This window comes from Drosophila montana, unplaced genomic scaffold, assembly GCF_035044405.1.
Source record: "Drosophila montana isolate Dmon_TW-CO22-7 unplaced genomic scaffold, ASM3504440v1 contig_2106_1, whole genome shotgun sequence".
Classification (NCBI taxonomy): Eukaryota; Metazoa; Arthropoda; class Insecta; order Diptera; family Drosophilidae; genus Drosophila; species Drosophila montana.
The window spans coordinates 101,514-128,871 of NW_026997017.1; the positions used below are offsets into that span (position 1 = coordinate 101,514).

The following is a 27,358-nucleotide window of genomic DNA, read 5'->3' on the forward strand; positions in this document are numbered from 1 at the left end:
ACTCTGTAACCTGTACCCAGTGCCGATATGATATACTAACTACAAGATATATGTATGTATATCCAAAATGCATTTGTTCTTTAATGTGTGGAGGAAGGCACTCAAACTGTGAAATAAAGTTAAGCTATGTACACTATACGAGAACCTATAAATCAGTTCGATGATATTTCTATCTGATCGTTAATTTTAAATAAAGTCTGGCTGCGCGGGCATTAGGCTCACTTTATAGTCAAACAGAACGACGGGCAGGTATGCGTACAGGGTATAAAAAGAAACACGAAATCTCAAGCTGGAGGATCACATGGCGTTGATTTGACATTTTGTTGCCTTTAGCGAAATGCCGAACGGGCAGCAAAAGCGAAATGCAAACTTAGGAGCAGCCAGCGACGCTCGGCAACACGAAGCTGCCCTCGGCTGCGTCACGAAGCCGCCGCCGCCGCCGCGCGACTGAGCAGCAGCTGAGCTCCGTTTGTCGCCGTCGGCCAGCTTACACACACGGCCAGTCTTCGATACGAGCTCAAAACGCCAGGTCGACGGGTTTTAAAGCAGCGCAACGCGAAACGCTTAACAAACGCAAAGAATCGAATTCGAAGTCGAAAAACACGAGAAGTCTGTGCGAAACTGTGCGTGAAATTGGTAAAGAGCAAGACCGAAACAGAAACCGAAATCGAAATTGAAACAGAAACAGAAACCGTTGCAAGCCGAACCGCAGCGGGCGCATTCCACATACCGAACGTACTCAAGACCATTTTAATGTGATTTGTTGTTATTGTTAATTGCTTTTTCTTTCTGCTTTGTATTTTTTGTTTGTTTGTTTTTTGTTTTTTTTTGGTTTTTTTATTTAATTTTTGTTATTTTTGTTTTCGTCGCGTGTTTTCGAATGCAAACAAGAAATTCGCTTTGATTTCCTTTTTTTTTTTCTTTGGCGTCCAACAATTTAAATTTATTGCAAATTTATTTATTATTTTATGTGTGTGTGCGTGTGTTTTTTTTTTTATAGTTTCTTCTTCTTGTGCAAATTTGAAGACGCAGCCATAAAAATCGTTATATTTTGTTTCATTTTTTTGTTTTTGCCTATTTTAAATAGTTTATTTATTGATGCGATTTAAATTTTTCGAGAAGCGCTAAACGGAGCGAGACCAAAAACAAATATCAAGGAATCAAGCTTGAGCTTCATTTGCTGCACGCGAACCGAATCAAGGGTAAGACCGAAGCACTCCATATACTTCAAGAAGTAACACATAAACATATTTAATTTAAATAAACCCCACCCCCTTCTCTCCCCCTGCCGCCCTGCCGCCCTGTCGGTTCAAGTCAATGTCAATGGGCGCCGACTTTCAAAGACACTCAAGGTACAGTCGCGGCCAGCGCTGCGATAGACGCTCGCGCAGTCAAGCAAAACTTATCGATAGTCTTTGGAAACGTATTCCTGGCATGAGGTAACCCCGCTGTGTGCCCAACCCCCCCCTCGGGCTCTTAACGCACAACTGCATCTCGAAATGCGATGCGAATCATCTTTATTTTCAAAGTTTTCTTCTTCTTTTTATTTTGCCGATGAGATAACCGCATGAGATAATATATGCAAGAGTCGCCAAGGCGGGGGGCCTCCAATTCGTTAGCTCTCCCCGCCCCAGCCCCAGCCCCAGCCCCAGCCCCAGCCCCTCTATACGCATTCATATACAAAAGAATCGCGTCAGCTATTTTATTGGTGTTTCAAGGGGTCGAGGGGCGATGGAGGAGGAGGGGGGGGGGGAGGTGGGGGGAGTGCAGCTTAAACGCGGAATGCCAGCAGCGGCGGCGGCCTCAATAAAAAAAATCGTGTGTCTCGCTCGTGCCAAATCGCTGAAAATCATCAATCTTAACTTAAACAACAACAACAACAACAACAACAACAACAACAACAAGAAGAAGAAGAATACCTGTTGTATGCGTATGCAAATTAATGGTTTAAAAAAAAAAAAACACAAAGAAAAAAGCAAAACACATTCTTTTTGACAGTTCTTGTTTTAAAAGCTTGGACAACAAAGCGAAGAAATAGTATACAATGCCATAATAAACACCTGTCCGATACCCTGTACAAAGTGAGCAGACAAATCGTACACCATATTATAATAAACGACTACTAGATACCCTGCACAAGGTGAGCAGACAATCGTATACCCTGCACAAAGTGAGCTGAGATCTTAACTTGTTCTTAAACAGATGTTGTTTTTAAAAGCTTTGACCATAACGCGGACTAATAGTATTCCATATCATAATAAACACCTGCCAGATACCCTGTACAAAGTGAGCTGAGCTCTTATTATAACAAATATTAGTTCTGCCATCTTCGGCACGCCGAAGACTGAATACCCTTGAAGACAGCTTACAGCTTTCTGGTGAAAATATCCTTCAAAAAATGAGAACTTATTTTCATATATTATACCCTAACCATTTAATTGACAAGAAAATATATAAAGGGGCAAAGTTCTTGCCCAGATCTAGTTTTATTAAAAAAATATGAGCATATATATTTACATACATATTTTTAATGAAAAGCTAAATGCTTCAAGGAATCTTTTTTTTAAGAGAAAGTTACCAAAACTTAAAATTTTTTCAAAACTTTCCAAATTTTTAAAAATATTTCAAGTATTCTGCGCACTTCAACTTCGCCTAACTCTGTGCGTGCGTCTCCCAAATTACAGGGTATATTTACGAATGAGTTTTCAAAAGGTCAACGCGAAAACACTTGACCAACATTTTATGACTCCTGCTCTTCGAATAGGCAGCTTAACACTTGGAATTGTGTCCACGTTTGGGCACATTCAATAATTATTGGATGCCATGTGGAACTGGAACTGGACGCAAGCCGAGGCGGAAAATGTTCAACTTTGATCTTATGACACATTTTGACATTTTGACATTTACAAGACAATTCGTGGCTTAAGATCTCTAAGAAATTCCACGCACGAACGAGACGGCAAAATAATAAAAAACTTTAAGAAAAATGAAAAAAAAAAGAAGAAAAAAAACGAAAACGAAAACAATAAACAAACAGTTGAGGTCGTTGCTCAAACATGCGAGATAGCTTAACAAATAGACAATCTTGAGAGTATGGAAACTCAAAGACAGCATTTACAGACATGCAGACACACATATACATATACATATACATATACATATATATATATATATGGGCTTGTCCGGCTGTCTATCTGTATCTGTATCTGTAGCTGTGCCTTTTAGCTACATACCAAATCTACATGCGTGTCTCGGCTTGATTCTGGCGAATCGACAGGTTTTTGTCTTAAAAAGTAACTGGTAGTTGTATGTTTTAGTTACGGAGAGGGGGTATCATCGCTCTAGGGGCGAGGGGATCACACACAGCACACTGCTAAGACCACCCGGAGTTGGGGGCTCCATACTGAGATACAAGGCCGGTCCAATTAAAGATGCGTGGTGCGAGCGCAAGAGAGGAAAGTCTTGTGCCAAGCCGGAGCTGCAAAACAAAGCTGTTAGTGCTGTAAAACATACTGTCAACTTGGCAACTAGTGTTGGTTAACATAACATATCAGATCTAATTAAGCAAGAGAGCAAATATGGATGCTAAAAAAAAAGGCACGAGCCAAGCTGTTAGTGGTGTAAAGCCAATTGTCAACTAATCAAACAGTTAACCAACACTGTTAGATCCGTCCACTTGCTAGATTTAACCAATTTGCATTTTCGAAAGCAAGAGAGCTCAGTCATGGACCAAGTCATTGCCACGCCCTACGCAATAAGTGTTGTAAACCCCAAATATCTACGGTAAAATTGCATATCAAACAGTGTTGGCAAACACCAATACCAGATCTAACTATATAAGTGTATGGCAGCTCAAAGGCAAAAATAACGCAGTCAGTATTTGAAAACTATTCTTCATTCAACCAGTGTTGAGCGACACAAATTACATGTCGAATATTAAGATGTGGCTGCAAGGGCAAAAGAGACACAAGAACAAGCACGCAATTGGCAGTTAGTGCTGTAAAACAATAAATTAACCAGTGTTGTTTGACCCAAATACTTGCATCAGTAATAAGAAAAGTTACCTTTGGCTAGGCAAAAGAGTCAACAACGAAAAGCGAGAAGTCGTAAGCGCGTTGACACAAAAAAGTTGCCAGTGTTGGTTAACCCACATACCAAATCCTTGAAAGAGCACTCCGACTGTGTAAACGCTGTTGTTTGTAAGCACTAAGTGCTCCTAAGTATTCGACAATTGAACGAGGTGAAAGCGAAGCTTTAATTATAACCTGTGTCTGCTTGGCTGGCTCACATGCTGCCGTCGTTGTTGTTGTTGCTGTTGTTGTTGTTGTTGCAGATCTGGCTATTAGCCAGTTATTGCAAATCATCCCATTCCCATGCACTTGCTCATGCGCCCTGCCCTCAACTGCACTGCGCTCCAAATGCCAAGCGGCCAAGTCCAACTGTGTCTCTTGAAAAGTTCAAACGCAAGAAGGGTATACAAAATAGCAAACACATGAACAAGTAAGAGTGTAAGAGAAGTAGGGTGTGCTCGACTAGGCGATACCCTGAGCCCATATTCCTTCTACTGAATCCATCTTCCTTCCACTGAACCCTTCTTTCTTCTACTGGGCCCTTCTTCCTACTGAACGGCTGCGCTTCTTCTTCTTTCATTTGCCCCATTCTTTGTATGGGAAATGCATTCTTGATTAACTTCGGTGTCTGTAGTCTGATCTCTATGAAACATTCAGGGAATAAATATGGCATACAATATATTTTTTATCCAATTTTGTGAGGGAATCGGGAATGTATCCAAAGAGTGAAGTGTGGTATTCCTAATCTTAATATATTTTGCTACCAACGGGCATGGCTATATACTGAACAGAGTCGCAGACGTCTTCTTCTATACGTTACATATTGCTTGAGAAATATATCATGCCTTCTACAAGGTATAGTCTTGGTGTGTGCATTGGAAAAAAGTGAAATTTCAAATCGAACAGCGTCGCCGACGACGACTGTGTCCATAATTGGCGGACAGAAACAACAACAGCAACAGCAACAACAACAACAACAACAACAACACGACCAAATAGGACGCTTGAGTGGATGCCCCCAAGCAGCTCCAAACAAACAGGCCCCGGAATCGGAATTGGCATCGAATTCGCCAAAGTTATTTTTATAAAGTTGCAATCCATAAACGCAAAACAGAAAATGGCAACAAATCGTTTATTATTGTCTATCGCATTGAAATGGAAATCGAACAACAAACCGAAAAAGCAAAACAAATAATTAATCACTATACAAAAAAAAAAAGAAGAGAAATAACAATAAAAACTAGTTGCGGCTTGCCACAAGTTGAATACCCTTTGCAGGGTTTCATTGATCCTCAATAAATATAATAAATATATAAATAATAGAATATAAATTGGATCGCTCACAAATAAGAATGTTTCAATGTTCCAAATATTCTTTCAATTAATGCTAATTGCTAATTTTTGTTTCCATTTTGACATTAAAAAATAGATAAGAAATATATTTATTATAATTATAATATACTAGCGGGTATTCCCCGGCCTTGCCCGTGGCAAGTTTTGTGCTTACCATTTTAGATATAACCTCTTCATTCAGTGCTCGCCGGTGAAAATTTTAAATGTCCGCTTACTATCTTGAACTGCACGTCTATTTGACAATATGTTTAAAGTTCTAAACGTTGGAATCAGTCTATCATACAATATCATGCATATATGCACACATGCACACATGCATACATGCATACATGCACACATGCACACATGCATACATGCATACATGCACACATGCACACATGCATACATGCATACATACATACATACATACATACATACATACATATATATATACATACATACATGCACACATGCATACATACATGCATACATACATGCATACATACATGCATACATACATGCATACATACATGCATTCATACATGCATACATACATGCATACATACATACATACATACATATGTACATACATATGTACATATGTACATACATGCATACATGCACACATGCATACATGCATGCATATATACATACATACATACATGCATACATACATGCATACATACATACATACATGCATGCATACATGCATACATACATACATACATATGTACATATCAAAAAACCACCAAAAAAAACCACCAAAAAAAAACACCAAAAAAAAAACACCAAACAAGCACTATGAAAAACTGCGGAGCCTACTTGAATTCTTGAGAATCGAGGAGTAGAGCACTTGGTAGAAATTCGTTTTATTTAAATATGCAGCACAGCGACAAATAAGCTCGGTCTGCGTTTCGTATTAGAAAACAAACATGCATGCATACATATATATATTCATAAATGCATACATACATGCATGCATACACTAGCACACACACGCCCACGCACACACACACACACACACTTACACATGCATACATAAACACACATATATAATACTTAGATGCCTTCGCACATAATACTTGTATTATATATAGCTTTGATCGAGTAGCCTCACAATCTGCTATAGCCCTTGTTTTACAAGCACACACTAGACTGGGATTCGAGCCTGTGACCTTCTTTTTGACTTGAACCTGAACCACTAAAAAAAACTGAACTGTCAAGAACTTCTGATGCTCATAGCTTTTCTTTTACAGCAATAAACGCATTTTAAAGCTCATGATTTTCGTTTGCTTTGGAATAGCTTTGCCAACATAACCAGTTCAGTTAGCCAGCTGTGCACACATACAGTAAAACATGACTATGATGACCACGCTCGGCAGATATTTATGCATGCATGCAGGCGACAGACTGTGTGTTTTAAATGTCGTGACACACTTGCGATACCCACTCGCAAGGGTATATACAAAATATATTGAATATATATTTAAAGAAAAACACATTTGAACAAAAAGCGTGATTTAAATTCCCGGCATGCTTCGATTTGGCAGTTAGCCAAAAAAAAGAGTGTTGCGTTTCAATATAAAAAACAAAAGCGTAAAAAAGAAACAAAATGTTGTTTTTTTCAGATATATATTATAGATAGATTTAAATGGATTCCGGCCAATGATAAGAGAAGAGAAGAGCTGTTGAGGAGTTCGGGCGGATAATCAAAACACAATTTCAGCGACAATTCCCAAAACTCTTGAGGCTCAACAAGATCTAAAGTTTAAACAATTTCTTGTTAAATACAATATGCCCATATGCGCTGTTCACAAACTGAACAGAAAGGAAGTTAAAATGGAAACATAATTTCGATGATAATATTGGAATACTTGCTGGAATTTTTGTCTATCATAGGTTTTGCCTGCCTATGGGTTTTAGATATGCATATTCACAGTTTCCGCTAAATGCAATAGTATATATATATATGTAAATATTCCAATTCTCGAACTCTATCGAGCTGCAAGAGAAATGCATTTTTCAAATTCGATTGCCGCTAAAAGAGATGACCAGACGTGACTTTGATGCCATTTCGTAAAGCTCCTATACCATATAACATACATATGTGTATGTATGTATGTACATATGTGTGTGCCATATCATGCCTTATCGAGGCACTCGTCCAAGTAAAGCCCTAGAAAGAAGAGACTCGAGCTCGGCACCTGCCTCAAAGCAGGTTGGCAGCTCGCTTTGAACTGATTGTTAAATGCAATTGACGATTTACAAATAGAAATAGAAATAGAAATAGAAATAGAAATAGAAACAATGGCTCAGTCTGGCTAGAAGAAGCAGCAGCAGCAGAAGTAGGTAAACAAAAATAAAACAAAACAAATGAAAAAAATGCAACTTGAATGTGGCACAAAGCAATTTTAACGCTGAATGGAGCGTTAAGTTTTCCAACTGCAATTGCCATGGATTTGCAAGAAACGAAAAAGAAACAAATTAACAAAAGAATAACAAATTGAAAATGAAAAAAAAAAAAAATAGAAAAAACAATCCAAGCTGCAATTATAATGGGTACACATTTCAGTTTGAACTCTTTTATTTTTTTCCTTGCGCGAATTTCGAAATGAATTACAGAATCTTACATATCCGACACTTAAGAAACTCGATTCCGTTCCAAAAACAAAAACTCATAAATAATCTGCGAACATTTTGAAAGTGTTTCTCAAGCCGACACTGAAACGAGCCTGGAGGAAAGCCAGTGTTGGCTAACACACTAAATATATAATAATAATAAAATAAAGCAAAAGAGACAAACAGATATATTTTATTTAGACAGGCACACAGATAGTCTAAGAGAAAGAGAGAGAGACAGACTGGCACACAGACAGAGAGAAAGAGAGGCAGTCAGAGAGAGGCAAAGAGAAAGAAGAGAGAGAGAGAGAGAGAGAGAGAGAGAGAGAAACGAACATTCTTCGTTCTATTGTATTATATTGTATTATCTAACTGGACCTTTCGCATCTAACAACTGACAAACTGCAGCAAAAATACTCCAAAAATATTAGAAAAAATACTAGCAAAAATACTGCATACATACTGGCAAAAATACTATGCACAAAAAGTGAGCCACTTATTTATGCTGGAAGATAAAAAAGCGATAAAAAGGCAATAAGCAACACATTGACCGCAAGAAACGCATTCTTATCTCAGGCGATAAAAGCTGTCAATCTGATCATGTGTGTGTGTGTGTGTGTGTGTGAGCTGCACACACAGACAGCTTATCGATAGTTTGCATAATGGTCCAAATGCCATTTGGAAGAGCTTCATTAACATCAGAAAGCGCCAAGAGGCAGACAAGGTGCGGTAATATCTGGTAATAGCCGATTAAATGCTCAAACTAACAAATTTAAACAGCCAGAGTTCAGATAAAACAAAAACAAACCACAATTTGAAAGAAAAAAGAAAGATAGAAAGAGAGAGAGAGAGAGAGAGAGAGAGAGAGAGTGATAAAAAAACATCAGCCAAGTTGGCCAATAAAACACGGCCCTATATCAAATAGCGCCCAAAGCTATTGCCAGACCCTCGACTCGACTCGAATGGGACATAAAGAAAACAACTTGATTTGAAAGAAATGCGCCGCGTTCCGAGAAGCGTGTGAAAATATTGCGAGTTATTTGGGCATATTAGTGGTATTCCCCGCTGCCGCTAACCATTACCTCATCAAATTCCATATGCGATAATGATAATGCGATGCACTGTGACGTATGCGAGACATGCGATTTATGTGAAAAGTGCCTATTGAGGCGCTTGAGACAGCACAAGTTGATTGGGCCCAAAGAAGTACTTATATAGAGCAATCAAATACCCGTATGTCTGGTAAACAGAGCTGGAAGAGCTGACATGGGTGGGAAATGCAGGGAATATGAGTCTAGGCTTAAAGCGCAGCAAAAAAGCCATTTGTTTTTATTCAAATATCACCCGCAAGCGTGGAAAATGCGCGGAAACGCAACTCAAACTCAAATGTTTATGGAAATTCATTTGAGACGTATTTCACACTTATCGGAAAAACCAATTTGGAAAATGGGTGGCTAAAATGTAATAGGTGTAGCTGAAATCCTCGTCATGAATCTACATAAATCTGTAGAATCGGAATGGGCTACAGGGTAACTTCTAGTCCGGCAGCCTTGTCTGCAGCACTTCTCTTCAATTGATTTATTCAAATATTTTACAAGCTAACTGAACTTTCAACTACTTGAGTTTTCCAGTTATTTTCGTTGAAAGCTTAAGATTGCTTATGCGCTAAACTGAGCATAACACAGCCAATAAATAGAGCTCAGATTCTTGGCCGCTCCACATAGATCTCGAGAGATTTGATTAGCCCAATGTCAGACAGAGGCGAATGCCTTGACTCGACTCTCACTGCGCACATGCCAGACAGTGGCTGCCATAAGTCAACTGACTTGACTGTCAACTGTCATCTTCAATCTATTCACATTTGTCATTCGCTTGGCTGTGCCGTCACCGTCAACGCCCGCGCTTAGCTCACCTCGCGGATGATCTAATCTCAAGACCTGCCCGGGAAAGAAATTGCTGAAAATGTTTTTGCTTTTTATAATACTCTGTTTGCGAAGTGGATAAAAGTATATTGGTCATGACTTTAGGTCTTAAAAAATTAAACTAAGTAATTCAAACGTACTGAGAAGATCGAGACATGTTTGTCTGTGTGAACTGCTCGATCTCGGAAAATATAGCTAAAGCTGGAGGCTTGAAATTGGCAAGTAAATGAACTTTATTCTTCCAAATTATATTCAGAAGGAAATGTATTTATTTTTTCTTTGGTAAGATAAAACAAACTTGGTATGTGGGTTCTTGTTAGCACAGCTTAAGAATATTTCCCTTTTGTTGAAAGCTCCCCTCACTCTATCCAAAATTCTTGAAACAAACTCATGTTTAAAGGTTAAGTATATCCACACTTTTGTATGCCATATTTAAGTCCGGAAAATTTCAGACCAAAAAGATCGGACTTTAAACACCGAAGTTACTCAAGAATGCATTTGGGGGGGACCAAATAGCATGAAGCTCGAATCTTTGTTATCTCTTAGTCAGGCAAACACTGGAGCACTTTTTTTCTTCTCTAAATATTTCACAACAGTTGAACTTGAAAATGCTGCGGATTAAGGGGGTGTATCAGGGGAGGATTATCTTGGCTTTCGCATTAAAGATGTGGGTGGAGAGGGGGGGGGGGCATATTTTATTACAATTTTTCGTGAATGCAACACAATGCGAAGAAAACGAAGAGGCGACAAAGGCGACGACGAAAAAGAAGCTGTTGTTGTTGTTGTTGTTGTTGTTGTTGTTGTTGTTGTTGTGGGTAAACGATTCAAGAGTTCAGCGAACTTGGTGAAAATTGCTGAGTGTTTATTGCTGTTGATGTTCATGATCATCATAATGATCATGTTGATGCTGTTGTTGCTGCTGCTGTTGCTGCTGTTGTTGTTGTTGTTGATGATGATGATGTTGATGGCGTGCAGCTAAAAGCAAGTTAACGGAAAGCAGAGTAGACGACAAACAGCAGCTTCTCGTCATCATCATCATCAGATCATCATTATCGTCATCATCTTTATCGTGATCTTCATTATTGACTAGCACCTTGTGCATTTTTAAGCAATTGCATTTCACCAAAAATGTTCAAAAAATGTCCCTATCATTCATTTTATTCACATTTTATTCACAACCTGAACAAATGGATTAATGATAGATAAATCGTTTTTTTTTTTTTTTCTGGAAAATCTGTTTCGGTTGAGCGTGGACGAACAAATGTGCTGGTTCGGTTCATGAACCTGATTTTCCCTTGCCCTGAACCCAGCTTACGGTTCGAAGCAGACTACGTCAACTTTCTGCCAGTTTATAGTTCGATCCTTGAAAAACTGTCAAGTCATGAGCCCAAGCAAGGGCTTAAACGAAATAAGTTTTCATTGATTTTGGGGCGAAATGGGAAAAGTTATCTGGGAGTGAAATGCTGCCAATCTGTATATACTATACACGAGTGTACATACAAAATTGTATGTAGCTCTGAGAATCTTCAAATGATGCGAGAGAAAAAACTCAAATCGATATTTATCGAAACAAATGAAAATGAAGGAGATATCGAAATATCGATTTATGAATATACAAACCATATTGCAGTCTCCCAGCTCGAGGCGTTCACTCAGACGGACAGACGGACATCTTTCAGATCGATCAAATACATATATACTTAATATATATATAATTATGCTCCTTCTGCCTGCTACGTGCATTTGCACAAAAACAATCTAGCCGTATTTTATACATATTCAACAGCTTCAGGCTAGAGAAAAAAAGCATATTAATTGTCGGGGGCCGTGTGTACCTTGAGGCAGGCAAAACTTTTGCTTGGCTTGCAGTCAGCATACTAAATGAATAATAATAAAAATTTAATGTGTTAAGTGTTTAATAACAATGCATGCAGCTGTGCGCAGTGTTGTAAAAGAGTGTTAAAGAGTTGTGTGCTGTGCAGCGATCAAATACAAAATAGAGTATAATAAATACATGTGTATGTATATATGGAGTGCGCAGTGAATGTCTTCCCTGCCAATTGCCCAGCTAATATCAAAAATCAAAAAATTGGACAAATTTTTAAATGTAGTATATGGTTCTGCTTGGCCAACTTGTCGATGGTGCTGCTAATTAGGGATAGACAAGGCGTCGGGTATAGATGGGCGGCCTATAGGGCCAGAGGAGGCGCGCTTGGTGATTATCGCGCCGACCATCATCGAGATAGATATACTGGTGGTAGCCCAGCACAGGCTCGATCTGTCTGCCATTCCAGAAGCCAGAAATGATCCGGCGACAGTTGGGACAGTTGCTGTGCCGATTGAGCCAGACATAGAGACAGTTCTTATGGAACCAATGGCCACAGGGCAGGCGATACGCGGCCGCCAAGCCGCCATCCTTGCTGCTCTCCAAACAGATCGTGCAGAGCGTCTTATAGGGCAGGCGAGCGAAGTCCCACTTTAGCTTATAGTAGCCCAGGCAGCCAGTCAGGCGATATAGCCCCAGGATAAGGATTAGTATGGCTGGCGCGACAAGTGAGGCCAGCAGACATATGATTGTGAAGTCTTCCAGTGGATCCATTCTCAGTAGTTTCTCAGTTAGTTTCTACAAAAGTTGTTTTTTTTTTGTTTGTTTATTGGATCTTGATATTGTTTTGGAGTGAAGCAAGCGAGTGAAGTGATATATACATATATATAAAGATATTTACATATACATATATTTTTTGCAAGGCACACTCATTTCCATGCTGCTACGATACATTTCCAAAATAATACTGCACTGACTGACTGACTGACTGACTGATTGACGGATTGATCAGTCAAGGCACAGCAAATCTACGTTTAATACAAATTTGGGTAATTTCTTTAGACACAGAAAGTAAACCTCGCAGATCTACAGTAATTAATATGATTCAATGCGTTAAATATACTTTATAATTATTCAACAACAGATATTAATGTGACCAACGAAATCTTGTTTTTTGAGCAAATCACTTGGGTTTTAAGAGCTTTATTCCCCAAATTAGAGATGTAGTTTCAAGAGTAGTATGCTAAAATCATAGCCATAAATCAAAACAATTTTAGGCACAATCTTATTGCCGTTCTCTTATTGAGAATATACGAATGAAAATCGACTGCGAAAAATTTCATCAATATCGGTTGAGAAACATGGAAGTTATTAAAGAAAACGTGTGATTATGTTGGCAAGCCACGTGGATGCCAGAATTTCTGTGTGTACATGTGCACACATACACACACACACACACACACATGCATACACACACAAATATCTATGTGCTGGTTGCTTAGTTCAGTTTTCTTTGGATTCTTGATATGGCTGTGAGGTATGAGGCGGTGGCAAGTTCAAATGCAGTCGAGAGTTCGACTCCGGAACGAGTCTAACTAACTAACTTATTTTTTAATATTTTTTTTTTAATATTTAAGCAAACAATCGCGAGCACCGAGCTGCATTTGATGTTGGTAGAAGAAGATTCTTGTTTAATGCAATAAAACTTTCAATATTTGTATACCCTGAACACCCATTGAAAATGGGTAAAAAGGGTATAATGTATTTGTGCAAATGTATGTAACAGGCAGTAGAAAGCATCTCCGACCCCATAAACTATATACATATATTCTTGATCAGCATCAATAGTCGAGTCGATCTAGCCATGTCCGTCCGTCCGTCCGTCCGTCCGTCCGTCTGTCTGTCCGTCCGTCCGTATGTAAGAAAGAAAGGATCTCAGAACCTATAAGAGCTAGAGTCTTGAAATTTTGGCTAGAGGTCCTCCTAGTCCCCGCGCAGATCGAGTTTGTTTTCGATAATCGTTAAGTTCCCTCGTTTCCATGTAATCGATAAAAATCGATATCGAAATCCTGTTTTCAGAGCAATTTCGGCAAATAATATGAGCTAGAGTTAGCAAACTTGACTAGAATAGTATATATATATCAGGTATCTTTCATTTTATACCTATCGCCTGTTGGAAGAAGAGGGTTCAGGGTATCTCCTAGTCGGGAGCTCCCGACTAGAACCTCTTACTTGTTAACAATTTGTTTGTTTGACAGATTATCGTTTTTTTTAAGACTAGCTGAAGGCATTGCTTCAATTTGTCTAGCAACAATTCCAGCTAGCCTAGTCTGGCCAAAACTCAGCCGACTTATATGAGAAATACCAATTCCAAGTTGCGTCTATTTATTATATTCATTTTCCTAGTGGAAAAAATGTTTTTATTTTTATTTGTTATGCTTAAATATTATTGTCTTGAGTCTGTGTCTCGAACTGAATGTCCATAAATTGGCTTATTTACACGCTGACAATTGAGCCCTTCGACTTGGTCACGTTTATTGGCGATCGGAGGAACCGAAACCCTGAGACGACGTGTCCACGATTAAGGCCCAGACAAAAATAAAAACAAAAACAAAAACAAGTACGAGCAAAGCTAAGACTGAAACCTAAAACGTAGATTGAAATGCATAACATGAACGCCGCGAACGCCTACACAGCGAGCGAGAGACAGAGACGGAGACAGAGAGAGAGAGAGAGAGACAGAGACAGAGAGAGAGAGAGAGAGAGAAGAAACTTTTCGAGCGATCCCTTGAAACGTAAATATTTACGATTTCTGCATATTTTCACCTTCCAAATTAGGTTGTTTTTTTGTATTTGGGCCACAAAAATTGTTTGATGTTGTTGTTGTCGGGGAAGGGAAGGGGGGAGGGGTGGCCGGAGAGGGTCGAAACGGAGGCGAGGAGGGGAACTGAGCCCCGCTCAAAATTAGCGCTCTCGCTGGCGATGCGTGTCTAAAATGTGTTAAACAGAAAGAAATCGCCAAACGAACCCGAAACTCAAAACAAAACCACAAAAAAAAAATAACGCTGAGTTATGCGACTGCCCAAATACGAAAGATACTTGTACTACTTATAGATACATGTACATATAAGCACACATATATATGTGTGTGTGTGTGTGTGTGTGTGTGTGTGTGTGTATAGTCGTATGCAAATGTTTTGATGCCAAGTTGACTGGACGCCAGCCAACTGGTCGAGAGCTCCACTTGAATGCGGCTCATTGGCACCTGTTGCCATTACTGGTTATCACAATTATTATAAAGATACCCTGTAACATTTGGCTGGCACCAATTTGGGTATATCTGCACACATGCATTTAGACATCTGTTTGATTATGAATCAAAACATTGAAGCCGGCGTTTTTGCTGTAGCAAATTTCACACGCAACTGTGGAAAAGGGGTGGAAACCGGCTAAATTTCATTTCATTTTCCGTTGTCTGTCTGTCTCATTCATCAAAGTGCTTTATGTTAACTCATTTAAAACGTATTACACATTTGTCGCTAAATCCATACGCTTGGGCGGAAAATGAATGTCCAAGACTTTTTGACTTTCGCTCGATCTCAACTGTCAACTTAATACCCAAACTCGACAAAATATGTGCTTCAACTTTTGACAGGTAAACCATGGAAACAATTTGTTAAATTCATGTTTTTAATATCGATGAAAAAGGCTTGCTTATTGCAGATTTATTTCACAATAGAACAGGGTATCTGTCGGCTGTGCGCACTCGTCCAGAGTCTTCTTACACTAGCCTTAATTAATTTTTGTTGCTTTTTCGTTGTTTTTTTTTTTTTATGTTTTTCTATTGCTGTTAAAAAGTTGAGGTGCAAAATAATTGGGCTACTTGAGTATCAAATTTCATGTTTCTCGCCGCTTTTCGTTTCGTTTGCCGCGCTCGTGATATATATTTATTAAATTATGCGCTTACAAGAAGGCATTTCAATTTTGTCAGTCAATTTGTAACATACTAAGCAAATATATAGACACCTAATCAACAAGTCGATATAGACCTGTCCGTCGGGTGAAGAGTTCTCGTAGAAAAGCACTTCAGGGCCTCATGTCCATCAAGGTTATTTAATTTTCGGTGTACCCTTCTACAGGGTACTTTAATTCTGTCATGAAATGTGTAACGACTAGAAGGAAACATCTCTGAACTATCCGACTTGATATAACCATGTCCGTCCGGCTGTCAGGCAGAGTATATGCCGAAACTAGCCGGATCGGACCACTATATCGTATATAGCTTGCAGAGGAACGATCGGTCCAAAAAAAAAGGGTACTTGTATGGAAAACTTTTTTCTTTGTCAAGAGATCTTGACCAAACTCGCCACTTATAAGCTTAACTATGCTCCCTATATGTATGCAAACTCATATAAAAAATCAGATCTTTTATGAAAAACTTCTCGCTTTATCAAGATATCTGGACCAAACTCGGCATTTACACCCTACTATTATTCAAATCTTTTCAACATTTCACTTCTATATTATGTGGCACTATAGGAAGAATCTGACGAAAAATGACATTTTGTATGGCAAAATATTCGGCATTGCCGAGCCTAACTATGCTCACATATCTGCAAAAGGCAAATGTCTGCAAGGGTATTAAGTCGGCGGCGTGCCAAATAAATCTTTACTCTCTCTCGCTTTTGCTTGATTTCATTTGGTTTTCTTCAGAGTTTGTTTGTTTTTGTTTTTCCTTCAGTTTCATCAATTCTTTAATTATGGCAATTAGCCAATTTCGTGCGCTGCAAAACGCAAGCGTAGCCCCAGTTGCAATCCGAGCCCCAAAGAAGAAGAAGAACAACCATATACCATACAGCATACGGCATACAGCATATAGCATATAGCATACAGCATATAGCATACAGCTTACAGCATACAGCTTACAGCATACAGCATACAGCATACAGCATACAGCATACAGCATACAGCATACAGCATACAGCATACAGCATACAGCATACAGCATACAGCATACAGCATACAGCATACAGCATATAGCATACAGCATACAGCATACAGCATACAGCATACAGCATATAGCATACAGCATACAGCATACAGCATATAGCATACAGCATATAGCATACAGCATATAGCTTATAGCAATTGCAATTTGCGCTGCGGTCCGGTTCGTTTCGGCGTGTGTTGATTTTTCACTTTCCACAAGTTTTGTTTTTCCTTTGCTTTTGCTTTTGTTTTCGCTTATATTTAATTTAGTTTTTTGCACACTTAACGAACAATTTGCGCTATTTGGCCCATTATTCAATGGAATTTCAATGGATAGCTGCGATAATTGTTTTATGTTGTTGCAACAAAAAATATATGTGGAAATATGTTTTTGATTCGTTTTCGTTAGTGTGCTAGGCTAATGAAACTTGCCATGGATGCTTCTCGCCGCATTTGCTAAGCTCTTATATAAGTCTTCAAAAGTTTCATTAATCACAAAATTTAACGCTTGCTTTTCCTCAGCCAAATCAAACTAGATATACGTTTAATTTTGTTTCCAGCAATTGAATGGCATCAAAATGGTTCATAGAATGATATATATTTAGATATGTTGACTAACTGTGGAATTATCATGCTTTTGCTGATTTGATTAACTTTATTACAAATAGCATCTATGCCAATTGATTGACTGATTGACAAACGAATCGATTGACCGGCTGGCTGACAGCAGCAAAACGTTTGACGACATTCCACAAGAATTCCACACATTAGGGTGGAATATGCATGGAATACTGCTCTATTAAAGCCTTACAACTTATGCAAAGCAAAATATAGAATAGAATGAAAAGGAATAAAAATACTCTTGATTTTAGAAACAATTTTATAGCAATTGCACGACATTGACCAATCCACGCGCACAGGCGAAAGAAAGGTGGTAAAACCGAGTGGGTTTGAGAAAACGAATAAAAATCAATTTTAGTTCGATCAAAACAGAGTTGAACCCGCTTATAAAGTAATATTTACTCAGTTCAGATAGTCGATATCAATTGAAGTTCCTCGCAATCTAGAGGCCACTTTAAAAATGAAATATATAGAAGATTTGTGCTTTTACCTTAGTAAAACTATTATCGAATTACAGGGTATTCATTTGACGAGTTACACCACACTTACCCAGCTGTCAAGTCATCTCCTTGAGTCCGGAGTTGAACCAGCTTATTAAGTAATATTTACTCAGTTCAAATAGTCGATATCAATTGAAGTTCCTCGCATTCTAGAGGCCATTGTAGATACCAAATACTTATATAGACGTTGCTGTACTTTAACCTTAGTCAAACTATTATCGAATTACAGGGTATTCATTTGGTGAGCTACAGCCCACCTACCCAGCTGTCAAGTCATCTCCTTGAGTCCAACAACTTTCCAACTTCGGTCGTCTGGCATAATAAGACTTTAAGCTATCATCAGCGCCAGATCATCGATTCGATTCGAAAAAAAAGAAGATTTGAAAATAAGAGGAAGAAGAAGACAAAGTTAATTAAACGCCTGTCTGAAAGCATTTGTATGCGCCAATATGCAATACACGGCGTATGCGCAATATTATGATTAATAAGCTGCGCGGATGCATGTGGCTGGATATGGACTGTGCATAGTTATGGATGCGAGACAAGGCTGACACATTTGGGTTGAATGTTGAATGTTGAATGTGGAATGTTGAATGTTAAAAAAGCAACAACAATTGTGCTGCTGCTGCTGCTGAAATAGCCACAACAAATCAGCAAATGTCGCAATTAACATATTTTATAGGTATGCGCGCACCTGTCTCAGTGTGTGTGTGTGTGTAACACACCCTGCACAACATGGCTGCCATACATGAAGCCATAAAACAAAAAAAAACACAAGCAAACAAACAAACAAATAATATACAAAACGTCTTAAGTAGATTTTGTGAGTAATACACGATTTTGACGAGACGCAAAAGCGACAAACATTAAATAAAAGTACTGCAACCGGGTAAGCCCGACTTGCAGATATTCTACAAGCAAAAGCGACAGGCAATAAATAAAAGTACTGCAACCGGGTAAGCCCGACTTGCAGATATTCTTCAACATTCTAGCTTCCCTCAGCTGCTTTTAGCCATAATCAATGGGCATAAATAAAAAGCAACAACATTTTTTAACTAATTAAAGATACAAAACGAGCATACCCCAAGAGCTAGAGTGCGGTAGAGAGAGTGTATATGCATATGAGATACATACAATTACGAGCTACAAACATCTGCCTGCACTCCGAACTAAGCAAAGCTGTTGTTTGCTGCACAGATACACTTTCCATAGAGACAAGCTGCCAGATACATTTGTATCTTATAGCGAGGTAATGAGATGCGGGCAGTAAAAAGTTGCATCTGCTTGTTCAAGAAAGCTCTTCAGATACATGTAACTCAGCTAAAAGCTAATGCATGCCTGTCCATCAAAGTTAGGTCGAGTATTTATCGTTGAAAGTATCTTTTATGAAAAGTATCTTAGTATGGCAAAACGTATCCATAGCTATACTTTATATCTGCTACATTGACTGAGCCCCCTTCGACCCAACAGTCGCACACACAAGCACAGACAATCTAGAGCTGGCCTAAGCTCCGCAGATACATTTGTATCTTTTGATGAGGCAACCGTCGTATGCGTCGGCATGTGCAGAAAATTAGCTTGGCTTTGGAATGATTGAAAGCTACACTTGAACTGGTCTTGCAAAGAGTCAAGACTCAGCGAGCAATTGACTCGGTATCTCCAAATGTATTCACAATATACGTATCTGTAGCTGTATCTGTATCTGTATCCGTGCCTGTATCTTTTAGTTCAACTTGAGTTCTGGGCAAAAGAGTTACTAATTTGCGACTGGCAAACAAAAGCACGAGGCCTGGTTAAGCTCTATTAGCTGTGCATCTGTATCTGTGTATCTGTATCTGTATCTGTATCTGTATCTGTATCTGTATCTGTATCTGTATCTGTATCTGTATCTGTATCTGTATCTGCATCTGTATCTGTATCTGTATCTGTATCTGTATCTGTATCTGTATCTGTATCTGTATCTGTATCTGTATCTGTATCTGTATCTGTATCTGTATCTGTATCTGTATCTGTATCTGTATCTGTATCTGTATCTGTATCTGTATCTGTATCTGTATCTGTATCTGTATCTGTATCTGTATCTGTATCTGTATCTGTATCTGTATCTGTATCTGTATCTGTATCTGTATCTGTATCTGTATCTGTATCTGTATCTGTATCTGTATCTGTATCTGTATCTGTATCTGTATCTGTATCTGTATCTGTATCTGTATCTGTATCTGTATCTGTATCTGTATCTGTATCTGTATCTGTATCTGTATCTGTATCTGTATCTGTATCTGTATCTGTATCTGTATCTGTATCTGTATCTGTATCTGTATCTGTATCTGTATCTGTATCTGTATCTGTATCTGTATCTGTATCTGTATCTGTATCTGTATCTGTATCTGTATCTGTATCTGTATCTGTATCTGTATCTGTATCTGTATCTGTATCTGTATCTGTATCTGTATCTGTATCTGTATCTGTATCTGTATCTGTATCTGTATCTGTATCTGTATCTGTATCTGTATCTGTATCTGTATCTGTATCTGTATCTGTATCTGTATCTGTATCTGTATCTGTATCTGTATCTGTATCTGTATCTGTATCTGTATCTGTATCTGTATCTGTATCTGTATCTGTATCTGTATCTGTATCTGTATCTGTATCTGTATCTGTATCTGTATCTGTATCTGTATCTGTATCTGTATCTGTATCTGTATCTGTATCTGTATCTGTATCTGTATCTGTATCTGTATCTGTATCTGTATCTGTATCTGTATCTGTATCTGTATCTGTATCTGTATCTGTATCTGTATCTGTATCTGTATCTGTATCTGTATCTGTATCTGTATCTGTATCTGTATCTGTATCTGTATCTGTATCTGTATCTGTATCTGTATCTGTATCTGTATCTGTATCTGTATCTGTATCTGTATCTGTATCTGTATCTGTATCTGTATCTGTATCTGTATCTGTATCTGTATCTGTATCTGTATCTGTATCTGTATCTGTATCTGTATCTGTATCTGTATCTGTATCTGTATCTGTATCTGTATCTGTATCTGTATCTGTATCTGTATCTGTATCTGTATCTGTATCTGTATCTGTATCTGTATCTGTATCTGTATCTGTATCTGAATCTGTATCTGTATCTGTATCTGTATCTGCATCTGTATCTGTATCTGTATCTGTATCTGTATCTGTATCTGCATCGGTATCTGTATCTATTTCTGAACCTGTGCGGTCACTGCCAATTATATCTATGCCTTTCGCTTCCCTTGCCGCAGGCACTAACTACTTTAAGCCTGTCTTTCTCTATTCCCCACTACCCCATGCCCTTCCCTCAGACTGTCCGCTGCCCGCAGGGGAATCGCAGACAATGACCCGAACTGTTCAAAACTAATCTGAACTTTGTTTACTCGAAAACACAACAATTAGCTTTGATTTTTGTTGCTCCTCCAGAGATTTAAATAAATTAAAAAAAAAAACAAAAAAGAGAAACAGTTTACCAATTGTTCAGACCGTTTGGCTTATATGAATATATCTCTTTAATTATTTATGAAATATTTGTTTTATTAAATGTGTAAAAGCTTTGTATAATGACAATGAATAGTCATTGAATAACTTAGTGTTAAGCTAGCTGTCAAATTGTTATGTTAAACATAACCTTTAGCTAGCCCATTCATAGCTTAGACTCAGAATGATTATGAAAAGTAAAAGCTTTGAGTAGAAAAATAAGCATACAGTTAATAACTGCATGTTAAACTTGCTTGTAAACATCTACTTAGCGTTGAAATGTTCCTACGAAAAACTGCATGTAAAACTAGCTTGTAAATCTTTAACAGGCTGCGGCTTGTAAAGTTTGATTAGGTTGTAAACTGGCTCAGTTGAACATCAACTAATTCATGTCTAGAACGTTAATGTGCACGCTATTGGAATGCAAAAGCCGTACACCAGACAAGTGTCTGTTAAATAGCTGATTACTCGACTTAACAAGCACTTATGAAGCAGAGCTATAATATATTAGCTACACATAACCTGGTGCCAGAGATTATAGCAATTGCCTGCTCAGTCAAAGAATAATTTAGTTTACAACTAGCTTGCAAATAGTTAGCTGACAGTTAAATGGTCCAGACAGATAGCTGAGTGTTAAACTTTCGCAGGCTATTCAAATATTGAGGTAAACAAGCTAGAACTTTGTCATGTTTCAGACTCTGATGTTGCGGCGTTTAACAAGAGGTTAAATTGATTAGCTAAATTCAACCTGAAGCTAAGCCGTTTACAGCTGGCGAAAGCCAAACAATCTGCACTTATCAGGCGGCTAAATTGATAAGCCATAATTAAACACGAACCTAAACCATTTATGGCTGGATTTATGAATTATGAAATGTGAATGAAGCGACATAGTTGGGTTAAACGTCACGTTTTACGTCAACTTAACATGTATCTATAAGCTTGGCTTGGCTCTTATCTGGCCATAATTGAGATGCCATTCATGGTGAGATCTGTGCGACGGCAATTATATATTTATGTGGCTGCAATGCGGAGCTTTTTGCAATTGTTTCAACAATAGTGACACAGTCAAAGACACGCTAACTGGCAGTTAGTGAGTCAGTCAGCAAGTTCAATGGACAAACTAATCCACATAATTGAAGATAATTAAAGTGCATTCACAATTAACAATTGCCAACTGTGAATTGTCAATTAACAATTGCAATGGCAACTTAATTAACAGCATGGTCAAGCGAGCTGCTAGAACAACCACAAGTTGACATAACTGACAGCCAAACAAGCTGCTGACAACCTGCTGCTGACAACCGACTCGCTTGCAACCTGGTTGATGCAACACGACGCATGCGTCTTATGCAATCTTAAATGACCATTTGGCTAACAGCTAAAAGCTGCCATTGCAATTGGCCATAGAACTGGGTCAATTGTCAGCCGACTGACAGCCACTTGACAGCCAGTTAACAGTGCAGATCAATTGATTAAATAACTTAAGCAATTAGATGACAACATTTAAATATATTCCCCAAATAAATCGTCTCGTGCTCGAAATCATCACGGCAAGCATTTGCCTGCAGCTCGGCCGCCAACTGACTACTCGCAAAAAGCTTCATGAAAAATCAAGTGAAAGAGTTGTGAACACATTTCGCAAAATCCACCAACTCCTGGCTAAAACAAAAAAAACGAATAACTGGCATTGCATAGAAATTTTTTCCAAAAGTACGTCCGATTGGCTTTTAGCTTAATATCATAAGAACTTCTTGAAGATCTGTTTAACAGAAACAGAAACAGAACAGATTTCAGAAATTCCACTCGCAATTGTGGAAAATTGGCGGAAAGTTTTTTTTTGCTTGTATGAAAGTTTTTCGACTTCAAACTCAATATCAAGATTTTCCTTCTGTAACTAAAATGTAAGAAGAAGAAGACGATCTGTCCTCTGCCGAGGACTTAATACACATACTATTAGCAAACAATAATTTTTATATAATATTATGAAATATATACATACATGATGAATGCTTGAGGTCTGTCTTGGTTTTATGGTTATGCGGAAGAGAGTGCGTTTCTTTTCTTTATTTTTTTTTTGGCTGCAATTGGATGGCTTGGTGGGCGGGGGAATATTTATGAACGAATGTTGTTTAATTGCGTAACGGCGACGTAGGCGGATGTGGCGCTGGTACCACTGTGCGGGCAGTCACACACACACGCACACACACACGCACACACACACACACAAATATGGCAAAGCCATTTCCGCATGTCAACAAAGTCGTCAAATGCTGCGATGCGTTGCAGGGAAAATGCATTGAAATGCTCGCAGAGCCACCGGAACATGCCAAGAAGCAGAGAAGAAGAAGAAGAAAGCTGAGGTGCAGCAACTGCAACTGCAACTGCAACTGGACGCCCCCAAAGATCGAGCGATAGAGCTCAAGCCGAAGATCTTTCAGCTGCGGACTGGCTTTGTTGGCGCTTAGCTGGCTCTTGGAACTCCAATTGGGGTGGTTAGAGGGGAATGGCGGGGGTGAAGGGGGTGTTGATTTTTTGGGGCAACAACTTTTACTTTGGACTGGATAAATGAGGTGCATACAGCGACAAAGTCTTCTGGCGCGTGCAGTGAAAACCTGAGAAGCACACGTAGACATCGTTTATTGCCAAATGCACGAAGCTTTTTGGGCTGGTCACGCACCGCTGGCCACGTGCCAGAGCCCAGCTGGCTGCCATGGCGTCCATATGGCGTCCATATGGCGTCTATAGCCCCCCCCCCCCCTCACACACACACACGCACACGCACACAGGCAGGCACACGTTCATGGCTAGCTCTTATATGGTCCGTAGCTTTCTGTTAAAAGTGAAGAGTCTTGTGGGCTTGTGGGTGGGAGGAGGGGAGAAAGGGGGCGTTAGGTGGTGTCTATGACCATGTCCGAGGGAGCGACGCGGCCAACTGCTCGTAAATGTATTTATTATAAAATTTAAAGAAAAGCGCGCAATAATTAAGCAAGCCAAATGTGTAGCAAAAAGCCAACTGAATAAAACTGCGATAAAAACGCATCAAAAGCTATAAAATAGAAGAGCAACCAAATCAGAGTGCCCGACTAGCAGATGCCCTGCAATAAGCAATATGCCAAATGTATACTCGTATCACTTGGTTGCCCATGGCCCGATCTTTATGAAATTGACAGCGCTTAATTGTGGCATTCAAATGTTTGCAGATACCAATATATATGTATATTTATCGATATGGGAGATCGGCTCGTTTAAAGAGACAGACAGTCAGACGGAGCGACATTGTCGAGTTTAACTCGACTATTGATGATGATCAAAAATATATTCTTTAACTATGGATTGGGAGATGTCTTCTTCTGCCCACTGCAAGCACTTGCCTTAAATACATACATTTAAATGGATACAGGGTATAATTATAAAATGGATATAAAGAGTATCGTTTGTTTTGAATTTAGCTAAAGATACCCGACTGGCAGCTGAGCCGTCTTTTGACGCACTGCCAAGGAAATTTGTTGGTATTATGATATTATGATATGCTATGTGATATGTTATGTGCTCGTCTTCGAGCTATTGCACAATGCAGTGCAATGCACTCGGCTTGGAAGACAGTTAAAGGCTGTTACATTTGCCCAAAGTTAGTTCTCCAGGCAATATATATATATATATGTATATACACACATATGATTGATTCAATGATTGATGCTTGAACTGCTTTAAACAATCAAATTGACTTGGCTTTTATCTTTTATCGATTGAAATTCTTAGATGGGGTGAGAACTTCAAAAAAAAATAACAATTTTGGTCAAAAATTTAATTGTAAATTTGAATGCATCAATCAAAACTTCTTGACATCAATTAAATTTGTTATATTGTTCGCTGATTTTCAACGAACTACTTAAGTTTTCAGAAACTCATTAAATTGAACTATAGAACTCATTTAGATTTAATATAAAGAAGTATGGGTGTTTACTAGCACTTGCGATTTGATTGATCACCAACCGATTGCAATCATTTAACAAGTCAGTCAATCAATCAGGACAACTAATATATCAAGATAACACTTGATAAGAGCTTGATCTGCGATATATATGTCATTTCTGCCATAGGACTAGGTCAATTTCTTCTTCTTCTTTTTCAGTACAGTCAGTCAATCAGTATCAATCAATCAGGACAAACGTTTTCATATATATTTGGATACCAATTGATCTTTGATCAATCAGTCAATCAATCAAGACACAATTATATATACTTTAACATGACAATTGAGCACTTTTTTTAATTCAGTGCAGTCAATCAGTCAGTCAATCAGTTAATCAATCAGGACAAATTTTTGTATACATATTACGACAGCAACTAATACGATTTTGATGGGGATAAGCTGTATATAAACTATAAAGCACATCTCCATATACTTCAGTACAGTCAGTCAGTTAGTCGATCAGTCAGTCGGTCAGTCAGTCATTCAATCAGGACAAACAGTTTTATATATATTTGGATAACACTCTAAAGCAAGTCTTCTACTTTCATGCACTTACAGAGATGCCAAAATGGAGCCAATGACCATGTTGGTATTGGCCTTTCAGCTGCTGGCGCTCTTCTCGATCGCCGGCGCGCTGCTCATCTATCTGATATGCAAGGTGCGTGAGGAGAGCCAGGCGGGCAATGGGGAGGTGCCGCCCAGCCGTGTCGTGCTGGTGACGAGCGCCGACACGGCGCTGGGCCTGCAGCTGTGCACATATCTGGCGAACAAGGGATGTCGCGTCTTTGCCGGCATGAAGGAGGCACGCGATTCGCTGCCCGCCAAACTGCTCTGCGGCTGGATGAAGATACGTGAATATAGCGAGGAGCCCATCAGCGGCACCATCATACCCATGCGCCTGGATGTGACACGGGAGGATGTGCTGCGCGATGCGACCATTGCCATGGGCGCCCATCTCAATGCCAACGAACGGGGCATTGCCGCTGTCATCAATACCAGCGGCAGCGTGTATCGCGGCCGTGTCGAGTCCCAGGATGTGCAGCAATGGGAGCACATGCTCAAGACCAATATATTGGGCACGCTGCGTGTGGCCAAGGCATTCGTGGGCTTCCTACGTCCGACTCGCGGACGTCTACTCTATTTGGGCGGCAGCAGTGCCGGCGCCAGCATGGGCGGCGATGGCCTGGTGGCATTCAATGCCTCGCGCGTCGCTGTGGAGAAGTGTGCCGAGGAGCTGCGCAAGGAGCTGCAGCCATATGGCGTCAGCATTGTGGCCCTGGACACATGCGGCATGACCGTCGAGTCGCTGTACAAGGCGCCCGTTGCGCAGAGTAAGTGCATCATTCTACTTTTAGTTTGCGCAAGCTGTCTTGCCTTCAACAACACACTCTTCTGCTTCCAGCCATGTCACAGTGCCCGGGCGCACCCACCCAGTATACGGCGGATGTGCTGAGCGCCAGTGCGCTGCAGGTCATCGAGCGGGCGCTGTGGGACTTTGTGCCCCAGCAGCGCTACACGTTGCTCTCCCACAACAAGTATCAATTCACGTTGCCATGCCGCTCCTCGCTGCGCCTGCATCGAGCCAGCAGCGAGTCCGCCACGCAGTCCGTCTAGACCAGAAAGAGACAGAGAGAGAGAGAGACAGAGTGAGAGAGAGAGAGAGAGAGAAAGAGGAAGCGAAAGATCTGGTGGAGCTATATATCAACGGCTGCCCGGACTGGGATTGCAGCTAATACTTACAATACCTTTTCTGTACATACGTATGCAACGCGCACGAACACACAAACACAAACACACACAAACACACACACATACACACACACATACAGAATCGTTGTCTTTAACATTGTATTCAGTTATCTATAATCTATATACGCCTAAAGGTTTTAACATTTTTTTCAAATGTTTATATTTGATATTTGTTTTTTGTGTCCCCTTTTCTTATAAAGTTGTAAATTGACAATTTGCTGCATTTGATTTGTAGACATTTTGTGCATATTTTTGCG

The 27,358-nt window shown here is 39.4% G+C and overlaps 1 protein-coding gene across 2 annotated transcripts; it reads left to right on the top strand.

The window, feature by feature from the left end:
• Window positions 1-503: 503 nt before the first annotated feature.
• LOC135426919 (uncharacterized oxidoreductase SAR2567) lies at window positions 504-27,315 on the top strand. 2 transcript variants are annotated; one of them, XM_064680253.1, is made up of 4 exons: window positions 504-636; window positions 1,088-1,202; window positions 25,911-26,683; window positions 26,755-27,315. In XM_064680253.1, the coding sequence occupies exons 3-4, from the start codon at window positions 25,921-25,923 to the stop codon at window positions 26,964-26,966; spliced, it is 975 nt and encodes a 324-aa protein (XP_064536323.1). In that variant the 5' UTR covers window positions 504-636; window positions 1,088-1,202; window positions 25,911-25,920; the 3' UTR covers window positions 26,967-27,315. The 2 variants fall into 2 exon arrangements, with proteins under 2 accessions (XP_064536323.1, XP_064536324.1); XM_064680254.1 differs by having other exon boundaries at window positions 505-623.
• Window positions 27,316-27,358: the final 43 nt, after the last annotated feature.

What these genes read in the sequence shown, in the direction of transcription:
- LOC135426919 (XM_064680253.1), top strand. Translation starts at nt 25,921, where the DNA reads ATGGAGCCAATGACCATGTTGGTATTGGCCTTTCAGCTGCTGGCGCTC. An exon ending in CAAGGCGCCCGTTGCGCAGA is followed by an intron (nt 26,684 to 26,754) that starts GTAAGTGCATCA and finishes TTCTGCTTCCAG; the next exon opens with CCATGTCACAGTGCCCGGGC.